General features: G+C 42.2%; 1 protein-coding gene across 2 annotated transcripts in view; it reads left to right on the top strand.

Moving 5' to 3' along the window:
* Positions 1-15,682, top strand: part of RHBDL1 (rhomboid like 1) — a 504,525-nt gene that overhangs the window by 215,581 nt on the left and 273,262 nt on the right. For both annotated transcript variants that reach the window (XM_086939636.1, XM_086939635.1), the window contains exon 3: positions 6,047-6,271. In XM_086939636.1, the coding sequence (XP_086795762.1) occupies positions 6,047-6,271 (225 nt within the window). The remainder of the gene's footprint in view (positions 1-6,046; positions 6,272-15,682) is intronic.

Raw genomic sequence — 15,682 nt, 5'->3', positions numbered from 1 at the left:
TTCATGCATGAGAACAAGTACAGGAGAGTTAGTGGCCGCGTATGCCGTGACCACTGAAACCGAAGTTAAAGAAACATACCGTATTGATACACTGTCTGCTCAAGCGGCAGAGCTCATCGCTCTGACCCGAGCCTGTATTCTAGCCAAGAACAGAAATGTTAACATATACACAGATTCCCGTTATGCGTTCGGAGTTGTACACGACTTCGGCATGCTGTGGCAAGAAAGAGGTTTTCTGACCTCTCATGGTACAAAGATACAACATGGTCCTCTCATTCAAGCACTGTTAGAAGCAATACATCTGCCCTCAGCCATATCCGTCATGAAGTGTAAAGCACATACTAAAGTCACAGATTCTGTTTCCCAGGGTAACGACCTGGCAGATCAGACAGCAAAACATACAGCACTGACTCACACTCAGATAAATGATACGACAAAAACAACAGATCCGACAAACTGTATGACAGTCAGGGATCCCACACTAGATGTTATTGACATTCAGACACATGCTACTCCAGAAGAAATAAAGAAATGGATTGAACAAGGAGGGATCCAGACAGATCAAGGGTGGATGACGAAGGGAAAATCTACATGGTTTCTCCCTGACTCTATGGTTCAAGTCATGATAAATACAGCACATAGTCCTGCACATCTAGGAGAGAAAGCAATGCTAGACAGTTTACAAAATCTCTGGAACAATAAACACTTACGAGCAGCAGCAAAACAGAAAGTGCGTACTTGCATGATCTGTTGTCAGTTCAATCCAGGTAAAAGCGTCCCTGTAGAGCAAGGTGGATTTCATCCTCCCGATCACCCTTTTGAAGTCCTCCAGATGGATTATATCCAGATGGACCGTTGTCGAGGATTTAAATATGTTCTCGTAGTTGTCTGTGCTCTGTCCCGCTGGACCGAAGCATACCCAGTCCCAGATTACACTGCTCCGACCACTGCCAAACAGTTGGTTCGTGAATTTTTCCCACGATACGGCCTGCCTCGTGTCGTGTACTCAGATAACGGTCAGCCATTCTCGTCTGCTTTAATGAAAGAAGTTTCCTTATTACTAGGATACCAGTGGAAGTTCCATTGTGTCCGACATCCAGAAGCCGCAGGCCTTGTTGAGAGGCATAACCAGACATTAAAGATCCGCCTTGCCAAAATATGTCAGGAAAAAGGGGTCGACTGGATAGTCGCCCTGCCAGTGGCACTATTCTATATGAGAATGGTCGCCCATTCGAGATCAGGGCTATCTCCGTACGAGGTGGTCTTTGGAAGACCACCGAATATGTGGGGGACGCCCATTCCTAAAAAGATTACTGATGTTGATTCTAATATGTTGACAGATTACCTTGCCTCCTTGATGTCTGCACTCCAATCATGTCGTTCACAGGTTGCCGCAGCCTTCCCTGACAACACTGATGTAAAGGCACATGACGTCCGTCCCGGTGATACTGTCCTCGTCCGCAACTTCGACAGAAAAAGTCCGTTGGAGCCCCGCTGGAAGTCTCCGAAGACCGTTCTTCTGACAACAAGGACGGCGGTGAAGATCGAGGGAAGAAAGGGGTGGGTACACTCGAGTCATATCAAGAAGTTTGCTGGACTGAAACCTGACCTAGACTCGTCCACCCCCACCAAAGACTGTGTCAAACCGAAAGACTTTACCGAATCGCAACGAGAAAAGACTCCTCAAGAACAATATCGCATGAAATTACGATCTAGCAAGTCAGACAGTTTAATTGTTTAAGTCCTCCCCTAGGTGAATCGGTTAAATAGTTTCTGACATGTATCCCCTAGATCGAGTTAGAGAGAGAGAAGCAAAGAAACGTACATATTGTAAATCACTTCGTAGTCACTGTATAGTGACACTAATAATTATGTTTATTCTCAGTATTTTAATTATTGTTGCTAGCATTTTATTGCCCATCTATTATCCTATTTTCAAGCGTGAACAATCTGCTTACAATGTTTCTGCTGAACACACTTTTATTGAGTTACCCCCTCACGAGCTTTCCTACAGACTTGCGCTGCGCAACAATACATTCATTAGTATGTTACATCATTCTCATCAAACTAACAATGCTACAAATTGCTGGATATGTGGCCGACTCCCTCCCTACCAGAACTACAAGGGAGCTCTGCCTCTCTTTCCGTATCCGTTCACTCACAATGGCTCCTGCGGAGCATGGTTTAAAATAATTAATTCTTTAGATCCCGACATTGCTGTTTTCGATGGGGGTTGGGTTTGGGGAAACCTGAACTTGGTCCTACTAGACGTCTGTTACCCAGATAAGGAGGGACTTCCCACTAGAATAGGAACTGATCTAGAAAATGAAGTATATGGATTAGGTAATTATACAATTAGCCTTATGATTCTTACTGTCGAATCCGAAGCCACGCCAGTTCTACCTATTATGTCAGTACTGCCAGTCACTGGTGAATTATGTATCAAGAAGAAAGGTTCAGTACACTTAGGTCATAGTAAATGCACTACTGTGGTCGAATTCAGTGATGATGGAAAATCATCTTTCAAAGCTGTTAGTCATTCTTACTTTGTTTGTGGTCATACCGCATACATACGTCTACCTCCAGATTGGGATGGTACCTGTTACATTGCATTCCTTCTGCCACCTGTTTTTCTAGCCCCTCCTGATTACCATAGAAATAGCAATCTAGTAAAGAATAGACCCAGAAGAGATGTCCCACTTGTCAACTACACAGAAACGGCATGGGAACAGTACACTGATTTTAATAAAGGATTCTTTTTCTTTTTAGGACCTGTACAGAATAGTAAATTAATACGCAGATTAACTAGAACACTTGAAGCAGTAGTAAATGAAACTGCCTCCGCCTTAGGTAACTTAACAGAAGAGCAGTCCGCTATGCGGGTTGTTGTCCTTCAGAATCGTCTTGTAATTGACGTCATCTTGGCAGATAGAGGTGGAGCCTGTAAGGTCATCGGGTCAAGTTGCTGTGTTTTCATTCCACAAAACGCACCATCTGTATATCAAGCTATCACCCGTCTTCATAAAATTGCAAATCAGATACATCAGAATCCAGGCACCTGGACTTGGTCCGGTTGGTTCTGGACAACGTTAACAGCTTGGGGATGGAAGATCCTATCCTTCCTAGGCATTGGCCTAGTCCTAGTATTCAGTTGCTGCCTGTGCCTACAGTGTGGGCCAGCGATTTGTGGACTGTGTGCCACTTCTTGTATTGAACACTCCAGTTTCCTCTCAAAACGTAAACGAAAGAAAGAAGAACAAATGATGTTACAAGAACAGACTGATCGGTTCATGAGGATCGATATTTTATGAAGGGTCCGTAGGGAACAAGGAGGGAATGAGGAAAATTAAATTTTGGCCATGTTGTGTTCCCTAGCGCGTACCCCACCGACTCCATGTACCAGCTTAAAGTGCATGTAACTTCCCTCCTGTGCCAGCTATGAAGACGCAGATACATTTGCGTCCACCGTTAACCTGTCCTCTTTCAGATCCACCATGAATGGATTATGTAGTCCGTTCCTAAGTGTGCTATGCCACCGTCTTTTTGTAGTACACTTTTCATGTATTCCTGCTCTAGCAAGAGTAGGCCCTGAATTCCTGCCATCTGAACCTCTTTTGTGGCTCCTGACTCTGCCCAAGCTACCTCTGTACCCGTGAACTCTGACTTACTTTCAGCGCGGCCCCTCGCGCTCAGCTCAAGCCTGCTTTCTGCCAAGACTGACTATAACCTTCGAGTTATCTGTTCCGTTCCCCGAGAATACATTCCTGCCTACTAGATCCTGTAAACATCCTTCCCAGCTGCAGAGCCAAAAGGCCGACCTGTCTTAATACAAGTAATTCATAGCCTCTGTTGCCATGCTTCCATGGAAGGCCCCGTGCCCCCACGCTTTACATGTAGACACTCAGGCGCTTATACACGTATCCACAGTTAGCATAGAATAGCTTCTGCCCTAGAGACCTTTCCGCCCAGATAGTATAGTTCCTAAACATCAGATATTAAATATGATAGAAGTACAAGTTGATCTGACATGATCTGACATGCCAGACTTCTGTCTCTTTCCGTCAATGTGAATGTCAAGTCCCCTGCACCCCGTCAATCACACGTCATGCAGCTGCGCGCGCATCCAAGCTTCCGATTTCTGCTGACATTGCAACATTTTGTTAGCACCACCCCTTGGTGCCACCCACTTGCGTCACTTATCAGTGACGTGTCCAGCACACACCTCTGATTCACGCCTAGTTTACGCCTCTTGATGATGTATTAGTAACACGTGTATAATGTTATCTTGTCTTCTCTCAGCTGTTACGCCTCTTACATTGATTCTTATGGTATAAATCAAGTATATAAGCTATGTATTGTTAATAAAACCACAGCGCGCTCTATCCCTTCTGACACCCCTGTGGTGGTCAGAACATGATATCCTGATTCCTTTATGAGGAATAAAACCCTTAGAAACTCTAACACCACGGACTCTGTCTTTTTTCATTCCGATTGAGTTATTATTGATTAAGTACTTACCTGCATAGAAATTAAGAGAGTAAATTAATTATTTACGTCAGCCTTTAAGGTGTCCCATACGATTTGTATATTAGTACTGCCCAAATTTTCATTGATGAACCTAGGGATCCACGTCTCCATATCGTGTATATTGCCACTGTCACTTAGCAGAGCCCTATTAAATGTCCAACGAGCTACTTAAAAAAAAATAATGTTAAATGAGTATGACAAATACCTACAAATATTATATTGAATAAAATAAAAATAAAATTTCAAACAAATAAATATTTTTAATTAGAAAATATTTAGAATCAAAAACAATAATTATTACATTATTTTTTTTTATTTCCTACCTTATAACACCACACAATTCACAACCCACATCTCAATTCTATTTAAAAAATGTACTTGCATAATTAACATAATTAATGACCAATTAAATAAATATTAATTAAAACACAAATTAAAACACATAAAAATGTATAAACTTCCCACATTTTACCCCTATAATTCCCACAAACCACTGGTAAAATTAAACTGTAAAAATATTAATTACACAATTAAAATGTATTCTTTATTAAAACAGTATAATAAAACTAAATTTAAAGTAAGTAAAATTGATTTACTCCCCACCCTTTACCCCATAAAAAGTAAAACCCACACACACAATATATAAACTACCCTAATTAAATATTAATTAATTAACATTAACGATCAACGTTATTAAGTAAAAATAAATTACTTCCCACGCTTTACCTCATAGACCCCATAATCCACACCTAAAATTAATCACACAATTACCATAATTATCAATTATTAATAATATAAATTAACAACTAATTCTTCATTAATTAAACATAAATTACTTCTCACCCTTTACCCCATAAACCCAACATCCCGCACCTAAAATTAATTACACAATTTCCATAATTAATTTTCAATCAATGAATTAATATAAATTCTAATTATTAATTAATCAAAAATGAATTACTTTCTACTTTACCCCAATAAACCCCACAACCTGCACCTAAAACAAATAACACACTTACCATAAATAATTATCACTTAATTAATTATTATTAAAAACCAATTAATAATTAATTACAAATAAATGATTTCCCACAATTAACATTATAAAATCTAAATTCAATAAATACAAAATTATCATTAATTTATTATAATTACATTACTCCCCACCCTACTCCCTTATAAACTCACAACGCACTACGGAACTGAAAAACACACACATTAATTCAAATAAAATTCACAACTACAAAAAATGTAACACATATATTAAAAAACATAAACTATACTTGAACAAAAAAACATACAACACATACAATTGAAATATAAAATAAAATACATAACACTAATTTAAAATTTTATATTTTAAACAACTATATTTTTGCAAACAACTTGATATTCTGTCTCAACACTGTTGGAGACCACATACTGAATGTTGCAACACAACTCTCCATAAAGACCTCGTCTGGGAAGTCATGTAAGAAGTGTACTATGTGACTCATTGCTTTCTGTGGGTTTCTTCCAGATCAGCAACAAGCGCACCAGCAGTTTCAAGCGGGCCATTGCCAACGGCCAGAGAGTGTTGCCGCAGGATTTCTTACTGGACGAAGCAGGCCTTGGTGTCTATAAGCGCTTTGTCCGTTATGTGGCCTACGAAATCTTGCCAAGTGAGATGGACCGTCGCTGGTACTTCTATCGACATAGGCCATGCCCTCCTCCAGTGTTTATGGCTGTTGTCACCTTAACTCAGGTACAGAATGTTTCAAACACTTGGTATGTTCCCTGCTTTTCTATTTTTTATTATTGTCATTATATATAACAATTCATGTCATCGTACAAGCTCTTTAAATACAAACAACACAATAGCCATATTAACATTGTTCACCCACAATCACCATAGCTGTGGTGTGGGTTAAACAGTTACATTCTAAAAAGAAAGGATGTAAGAATGTACAACGTATATTCAAAAACAGACCACAATCCGACAAGGTATGAGTTTGCATAAAAGAATTGTTTAAAAAAGAATGCATTTGCCGTCATTAGCCTTATAGTAGATACAACAACCCTCCCTCCCCCGAAAATAGCCTTCTCTCCTAATCTAAGAAGGAGATTTCGAATAGATGGGTTTTGGAAGAGTAACATCTATTTTACAGTACTTGGGGCCTCATTACAATGGCGGACAGACTTTAGTCTGTCCGCCAGCTATACGGATTTGGGACTGGCTACCTATGAGTTGGCCTCCCCACACTCCTAATCCCGATGTGACCTCCACCATGGCGGTTGCATCACCTATATTTTGCATTGTGACGGGGATGGGGTCAGCAGCCCCTGCCACAATGCAAAATAGAGGGTGCAGACACATCCCTGCACTAAGTGGCAGGCACTCTGTGGTATCTGCCACATGGCCAGGGATATGTAGGGGGGTACCATAGGCGCCCGCAGGGTACATGTCCCTGCACCTGAGATTGAGGGGGGCCGACTAAGGGCCCCCAAATCCGTCATTTGTTTTATGGCGGGATTTTTGCAGCAAAATGAATGGAGGAAAGGGATATCATACTCCCTATGGAGGCAGACACCGCCGAAATGTGGACCAAAGTTTTTGTTCCGACAGGTAGTTGGAAAAGGACCGCCTGTTGGAACCCTGGCGAGAGGTCTTTAACACCGCCATGCTTAACCAACGATTCTCCCGCCATCATAATATGGCAGGGGCAGTACGATGACAGAGGACCCACCACCGCCAGCCGGTCGATGGCGGGTCCTCCGCCATCATAATGAGGCCCATGGGGAGCCCAAATGATCTTGTCCCTAAGCTACAGAGGAATTATCATGCAAATAAGTATGATACAGATTCACACTTTCCAAAGATACATTTTACTTATCTCTTTTATTATTGATGGTCTAGTCACTCACAAAGACAAAGATATCCAATTATAAAATATGGTATTTTTTTGTATGCTGGATTAGTATCTCTACTAGTGTCCTCAAGATGTCCTGAAGACAGGTTTTGGAAAGTTTAGTCCAATCAAATTCCAATCTGTTTAGCAGAAGATTAAGGACCCAAAACGTTGCTAGTATATCCCAAGAGCACACGCTCTTCTCTAATGGCTTGTAGCACTAATGAGCCTGTAAGCAATAGGGAGTTTTTTATTACCTTGCCTCTGACTTCTTGAAATGTTTGTTGCCCATCCAATAATAAAATGTCAAAACCTTATAACATCACTGGCACAAACGTCCAGGCAATCAATTTTAAAAGTGGGATGAATGAAAACCCCCAATAAATCTTATTAAAAGGAAATAAGGTTGCCAATGGATTAGAAGCCTTTGACTTTGTTTTCCTTCAGTGTATGCTCCTGGATAGACTAGAGGGGAACTCAGACCCAAGTCTTGGCATTGCTTTATCAGCTCTGATTTTGTTACTGTTAGCCATCAACAGTATTTGTTTTTGTCGGTCAAAACAAATAATTTCAATTTCTCAGTATTTAATCTTAGTTTGTTGGTGTTGAAATATCATTTACTGTGTTGATTTTATTCTTTAGCCTTATTGTATTAGCCAACACAGTTGGCACGTTGGCCAAGAATATACAAAACAATGTCGAAACCAACAGGCAGCCTTGTTTCAGACCAGTTCTGATCAGTATTTCATCCATTACTTTTCATTTATCAATACTTCTATAGCCCAATTGTCTGATTGTAACATACATATTTTTAGAGATTGGGTCTCAAGTTGGCAGAAGCTTGCACCCTGTCCAAATAGGGACCACAATCCTAGTAGGGTAAGTCAGAAACACAACCTAAATTAACCTGTGCTCACCCTCTGGTAGCTTGGCACAGAGCAGTCAGGCTTAATTTAAGAGGCTTAATCTAAAGTATTTGCACAAACTTTAATTACAGTACCACAGTGAAAATACCCCAATAGACTTCACACCAGTTTAGAACAATAGAGAATAGTAAAACAAGAGCAAACAACAAAACAACAAAAATCCAATCAGTAAAAGTCGAGATATGAATTTTTTAAGATTAAATCCAAAAACAGTGCTAAAATGTTACTTGAGGCTGCACTAGACCAAGTACAGACCAACAGGGAGGGCAGGCAGGCTACAGGATGCATGCAGGGATTGCTGAAAAAGAACCTTGTACGGAGCAAGCTTCAGTATCTGGTCCTATCCACACAGTCGGGTCAATGCGTCGGAGTCAAGCCTCGTAGTCGGTGTTGAAGGATCTGTATTGAATCGAAGTCAAGCCTCGCAGTTGGTGTCAAAGGATCAGTGCTGCATCATCATCAAACCTTGCAATCTGGACCCGCATCATCGGCGAATCGCCACTCTGTCAGCATCAAAGAGAACTGCATCTGTTCCGATTGGGAGAAAGGTGAAAGAGACAGTTGCAGAACCCACCTCTGAGGCCCAGGACTGGAAGGGGCACCTCAGGCAATAGTAGAATTCACAGATGACAGAGTCCAGCAGCACTAGCAGAGTTGCAAGAAGTCTTTTTTGTTCCATAGACTTCAGAAAACAGGAGGCAAGCCCTTGGAGAAACTTGGATTCAAGGATGTAGAGAGCAGGCCCAATCTCCCTCACTCACAGGCAAGAAGCAGAATGCCAACACAGAAAGCAGGTATCAAAGTGACAGTCCCTCCTACAGCAAAGCAATAAGCAGGCAGCAGGCTAACACAGCAATGCAGGTAGCAAAGTGACAGTTCCTCCTACAGCACTGCAGGTCTTCTTCCAGGCAGAATTCCCTTGGTTTTACCAAAATTCTGATTTGGTGGTGTCCGGGGTCCAGTAATTATACCCAAATGTGCCTTTGAAGTGGGGTAGACATTAAAGAGGCCTTTGATGATCACAAGGTCCCTGCCTTTCCTGTGTTGGCTTCAGACACACTACAGGGGGGAGGTGGTATGCAGCTCTTTGTGTGAGGACATACACAGCCCAATTCAGGTGCAAGTGTCAGCTCTTTCCTCCAAATCTACCTCAGGAGGGCCCATCAACAGGGGTGGTTCCTTTATAAGGGCCGTGGGGGTGTTGCCCTTCCATATCTGCGCCCCACCAGCCCCTGCATTAAATATATGTTAGAAATACAAAATGTCAGTGGCATCAGCTTTTTACAGCTGTGCTGCAGCCCAGTCGCTTACAGTTCCTGAATCTTCAGAGTGGGGCAGTGGAGGCAGGGGTGGAGCTTCAAAGTAATTGACACCAGTAGAATCTAAACATTCCCCATCTGGCTTACCTGGGTCCAGACTCGAGTTCATTCTCTGTGCACATGTCTGGTTGGCCGGCTGTTTTTCTGTGGCCAACCTGACATGTGCACTAGAGCTCTCTGTCCACTCCAAGTCAGAGAAGTAGCGGGCTACAGTATAAAATAAAAAGGTAAAATCAGTTTTGTTGATTGCTTATGGTTATGTTTCCTAAGTGTTTCTATGGTATGCCTCAGTCGCCAGTGTTCGACCATGCAGCTGTTGGCTAACGCTGTTAGTGATTAAGAGTGCTACCTATAAATTGTGTGTGTGACTAAATATAAATTACTAGGTTCGAATCTCGGCGTCGGCTCAACCTCCTGTGATCCTTGGCAAATCACCTAATCTACCTCTCCCTGTGCCTAAAAATAAATGAATGTGTCTTTGTGTAATGTAACTGGTGCTCATGTAAGGCACTCTAATACCTTCTTATACCCTGACATGAAAAGTGGCTTTTTTGTCTTGCCACTAGGCAGTAGGGCACGCAGTGCTGGCTGTGAATCAGAAACACAGGAAGAAACTATTTAAATGACAATGAATGTCTGGATGAAGTGTGCCTAAGGTATTTTAATTTTTTTTTACTGGAGCAAACGGAGCAATTGTGCCTCACCATAAATCAAAGGGTAGTGTAAACTCTAGTGTTTCAAGCCCCTGCCCTTATGGGGCATTGTCAACTCTCTTTTGTCATTATCCCTTTACATATGCTCCATAACTGGGGTGAGTGCAGGACCTTACCTTGAGAGATATGGAAATATGCTGATGTGTAAAAAGTCTCAGGCTCTCATGGACTAGGACTTTATTTATGGAAAGGGAGTCTGCTCTTTATACGCTGCACAGTTGGCTTCATGTGGCCCTTTTTTGCAAAGCCTATGAAGGACCCAGCCTTAATCTCCCCCCAATTCCCAAATATATGCTGTAAACAGTGCACTCTGCTGTTAAAATGAAAATAAATTCTTCCAGTCCCCTACATGATTAACTTGGTTCTGTCAATCAGCCTGAGAACTAATTTAACCCCATGAAATAAATGACCAGTAAATTGCCACGGACCTCCATAAAAATGTCATGCTCCCTCTCAGACTTCACCAACTGCCACTGCCCATCACCCTGGTGATGGGCCATCAGGATGCAAATGTTGCACCCAAGCTCCTATATGTGACAATCTAGAGGGAATGCACAAAGCCTGCTGTCACCCAACCCAGACGTGTATTCAGAGATAGGCAAAGGCACAGAATGGTCAAAGTAAGAAAATACCAACTTTCTAAAAGTGGCATTTCCAGACTTACAAATTAAAATTCAACTTCACCAGAAGTTGTGATTTTAAATTGTGAGTACGGAGACTTCAAGCTCCAAATTTCTATATGCTCCCAGTGGAAAAATACATTTAAACGGCGTTTAAGGTTATCCCAATGTTAGCCTTTGGGAGAGACAGGCCTTGCAGTAGAGAAAAACGAATGTAGGAGATTTTCACTACCAGGACATCTAAAACTTAAAAGCACATGTCCTACCTTTTAAATACACTGCACCCTGCCCATAGGACTGTCTAGGGCCTACCTTAGGAATGACTTATATGTAATAAAAGGGAGGTTTAGACCTGGCAAGTAGGTTAACAAGCCAGGTCAAAATGGCAGTTTAAAACTGCACACACAGACTCTGCAATAGCAGGCCTGAGCCTGAGCCATGTTTAAAGGGATACTGAGTGAGTCACGCAATCAGTGTTGCCGGCTCACTAGTAGCATTTAAAGTACAGGCAAAAAGTCAGGGGACCCCATGCCAAGGATGCCGGGTGTAACACGTAAAATAGAAATAATCCCAGGAAGTATCTCCCAACTTTCTAATCAGAACCATAATTGAGAGTAATCTATGAAATCAAAAGCAGTCCAAAACAGTAATATAAAAACATTTGACTGTAATAAATCTCTGAGGTACATCCCAAAACACAAAAAATTAAACTGTCGTGGATTAGTCATGCTGGAAACCTCCCCAAATCAAACTTTTTGGGCCCTTTTCCATTAGTGAGATGAAGTGATATGCAATGCAGGATCACCTGTGCTGCCTTTTTTTTAAAAATAGGTTACATTATAGTACCTTTCTAAGAGTATTTAATTCAAGTTGACCAATCTGTAAAGTGGATTCAAATGCTGTGCCCAACGGATTCACCCCCTAAACACATGCAGGAATACAGTCAGGGCAGCTGCTTTATAAAGTGTTCTTTCTATTGTTTTCAGTTTTATGTTTTGGTGATGTCCTGTTATGCTCATGGAACAAATGTTGCATAGAAATAAAATAAAAAAATAACTAATTTAAGGGACTTAATTGTTTTGATGATTTCTGCAACTGTAAGGAACTTTTCATCACCAATAGAAGTGATCCACGGTATAGCGGAATCTGTGGTAAATTAATTAATTACCCTGTCAGAATTTCTATACATTAATAAGAATCATGCATATAATGAGAGGCAGAGTCCGTGGTGTCCGATTCAGAAGGGCTTTAATTCAGTAACTCGAGTTAAGGAAGAATCGGGTTCCATCACCACTAGGGATCAGGAAGGATCGTCATCTGAATCTTTATTCACAGAGCACATTATATATAGTTAAAACATACATTGACTTGGATAGAGAAGGCGGAGCGCTCCAGGTGGGGCAAGTGAAAGAGAGAGATAAAAGCACATGGGCGTGAAAAGAGGCGTGTAAGAAGGCGTACACGTGGGTGTTCACTTGATGAGTCATAGGTGTGTCATAGGTGGGTGGATACATGGAGGGGGTCTGCATGGTCAGCAGGAACCTTTACCCTACTTGTGCGCGCAAAATTGGTCATGACGTGGAATTGACGTGTAACTGGGGGGAGCTGACTTTCGTGCTAGTAGAGGAGTCTTGGATGTCAGGACGACCTGCACTTCTGATATTATCTGATATCTTGAGTTTGGAGGATGTATTATCTGACTTAAAGGTCGCTGGAGCAAAGGCTGCTCATCACTAAATGCTAGTGTGTGCCTATATTTCTTCGTGCATTGCGTGGGGCCATGGGCCTTCTATGGATTCGGGTTCTGTAAATCACTTGAATGGAGACAGAAAGGCCAGGCCCTATCTTCTGCAGGCGGAATATGTTTACCCCTTTCATTAGACAGGAATGTGTTTCTGTGGAGCAGAGCAGATAACTGTAGGCAAAATACTGTCTTGGCAGGCCAGGCTGGGCACCTCTCGGCTGAGCAGGAAGTATGTGAGAGGTCAGGGATACATAGCTAAACTGCAGCTTTCAGAGTGTCAGGAGGCTTGGAGCCTGAATTCGGGTCCTGGCTCGGCTGAGCCACAAAAACGAGTTCATCTCGACATTAAAACGTGTACCATGTAAATGCATTGGCAACATAGGCCTCAGTACAGAATTAACGTTTCATTCATGGAGGGCCTAATAACTGACATGGTTACTTTGGACGGAAATGCAGAGGCATTATTATTACAGGCATGAGAAGGGAATTGCATGATGACATGGACATACATGGGGTATATGTACAGACATAGGGTGCATGTAGGGGGCACACTGGCCACGTAAAATTTATATTTCCTCATTCCCTCCTTGTCCCCTACTGTGCCCTTCAGGACACATCTATATTCATGATACCATATATCTGATCATACAGCATCATTTGCTCATCTTTATTCTTTTGTACACGTGGACGTGGAATACAGGCAGTGGCACACAAGCCGCAAATCGCTGGGCCACATTGCAGACAGAGACAGCAACTGAATATAGCTAGTAGTATTATTCCTAGGAACGACAATACTTTCCATCCCCATGCTGATATTACACTCCAGAGCCAACCGGACCAAGTCCATGTGCCTGGATTTTGGTGTATCTCGTGAGCTATCTTATGGAGTCTTGTTATTGCTGCGTATACGGATGGCGCGTTATTTGGAATAAACACACAACAACTGGAGCCGATCACTCTACAAGCCCCGCCCCTATCTGCCAGGATGACATCAAGAACAAGGCGATTCTGAAGAACAACAAGTCTCATATCAGACTGCTCCTCGGTCAAGTTAGCTAGAGCAGAAGTAGTCTCATTCACTACTGCTTCAAGTGTTCTTGTTAACCTGCGTATTAATTTACTGTTTTGGACGGGACCTATGAAGAAAAAGAATCCTTTATTGAAATCTGTATATTGCTCCAGAGCTGTCTCAGTCTGATCGACAACTGGGGATTCAGTCTCCCTCTTGTGTCTAACATGTACTAGTCGGGAATCTCTATGATAATGGGATGGGGCTAAAAAAACGGGTGGCAGTAGAAACGCTATATAACACGTCCCACCCCAATCTAAGGGCAGAGGCACATAGGCTGTCTGACCGCAAATAAAATAGGAATGGCGGGAAGCTTTGAAAGTAGACTTTCCTTTATCATCAAACTCGACCACAGTATTACAATCACTGTGTCCTAAATGCACTAAGCCTTTCTTTCTAACGCATAATTCACCTTTTACTGGTAAGACTGTTATGAACGGTGAACCTGTATTTTTCTCGGACTGGACATTCAGAATCATAAAGTTAAGGGAAACATTTCCTTGGTCGTACACTTCATTTTCTAGATCTGTTCCTTTTCTCTGGGGAAGACCATCTTCGTCTGGAAAACATGCCTCATTCATTACTTTATTTAAATTCCCCCAAATCCCTTCACTCTGGGAATCTGTGAACTTTCTGTCTTGTGATGACATTAAAGCAAACCATGCACCGCACGAACCATTGTGCGAGAACGGGAAAGGAAAGAGGGGCAAAACTCCCTTCGTTTTCTGATAAGGTGGGAGTCGGCCACATACCCAGCAATTTGTTACATTACTGGTCTGGTGAGAATGGTGCAACATGCGAATAAAAGTATTGTTGCGTAGTGCTAGATATGACAGTTCATGGGGTGGCAGATCACTGAATGTGTGCTCCACAGTGTCATTAAAAGAAGAATGTATATGTGAACCAAGAGGAGGAAAGAAAACATGTAGCGTCAAGCTTATACATATAATCAATATACTTAGAAGAAACATAATGATCAGAGTTACTATACATCTGCTGCGCAAGGTCTTGCAGTATTTCTCTTTCTTATCTCTCTGTCTACTATTCTGGTCTACGATCTTATACATGTCAGGAACCTGTCTAACCGATTCACCACAGGGTGGACTTAAACAATTAAACGCTGTCTGACTTACTAGACCGTAACTTTGACCTATACTCCTGTTGCGGAGTCTTTTCTAGCAAAGGGGGCTTTGAGTCACTGGTTTCTGGGCAGTCCTTAGTTTCGATTACAGTTCGTGTCCATGGAATCTTTTGACGTGTTGGGCATGGATCCAGCCCTTCCTTCCCTCGACCTTGACGGCGCTCCTCGTTGTAAGCAGTACTAACTTCGGTGCTCGCCAGCGGGGCTCGAGAGGACTTGAACGGTCAAAATTCCGCACCAACACTGTATCTCCAGGAACGATGGAGTGTTCCTTAACTTCGGTGTTGTCGGGGAAGGCGGCTGCAACCTGTGAACGACAAGAGAGGAGTGCAGACATCAAGGAAGCCAGGTAATCTGTCAGCATATTACTGTCAACATCAGTTATTCTCTTTGGCAGAGGCGTACCCCACATATTCGGCGGTCTACCAAAAACCACCTCGTACGGGGACAGTCCTGTTCTGGAATGAGCTACCATACGCATGTAAAAGAGGGCAACCGGCAAGGCTACCATCCAATCCACGCCTTTTTCTGCACAGACTTTCGCTAATTTTGTCTTAAGTGTCTGATTGTGTCTCTCTACAAGGCCTGCTGCCTCTGGGTGTCGTACACAATGGAACTTCCACTGGTACCCTAACAGAAGAGATACTTGTTTCATTAATTCAGAGGAGAATGGCTGACCGTTATCTGAGTACACGACATGGGGCAATCCGTACCGCGGAAAGAACTCTCGAACCA

Source organism: Lissotriton vulgaris, chromosome 10, assembly GCF_964263255.1.
Source record: "Lissotriton vulgaris chromosome 10, aLisVul1.2, whole genome shotgun sequence".
Lineage (NCBI taxonomy): Eukaryota > Metazoa > Chordata > Amphibia > Caudata > Salamandridae > Lissotriton > Lissotriton vulgaris.
Note: the sequence above shows the minus strand (reverse complement) of the source record. Positions and strands in the feature narration are given on the sequence as shown.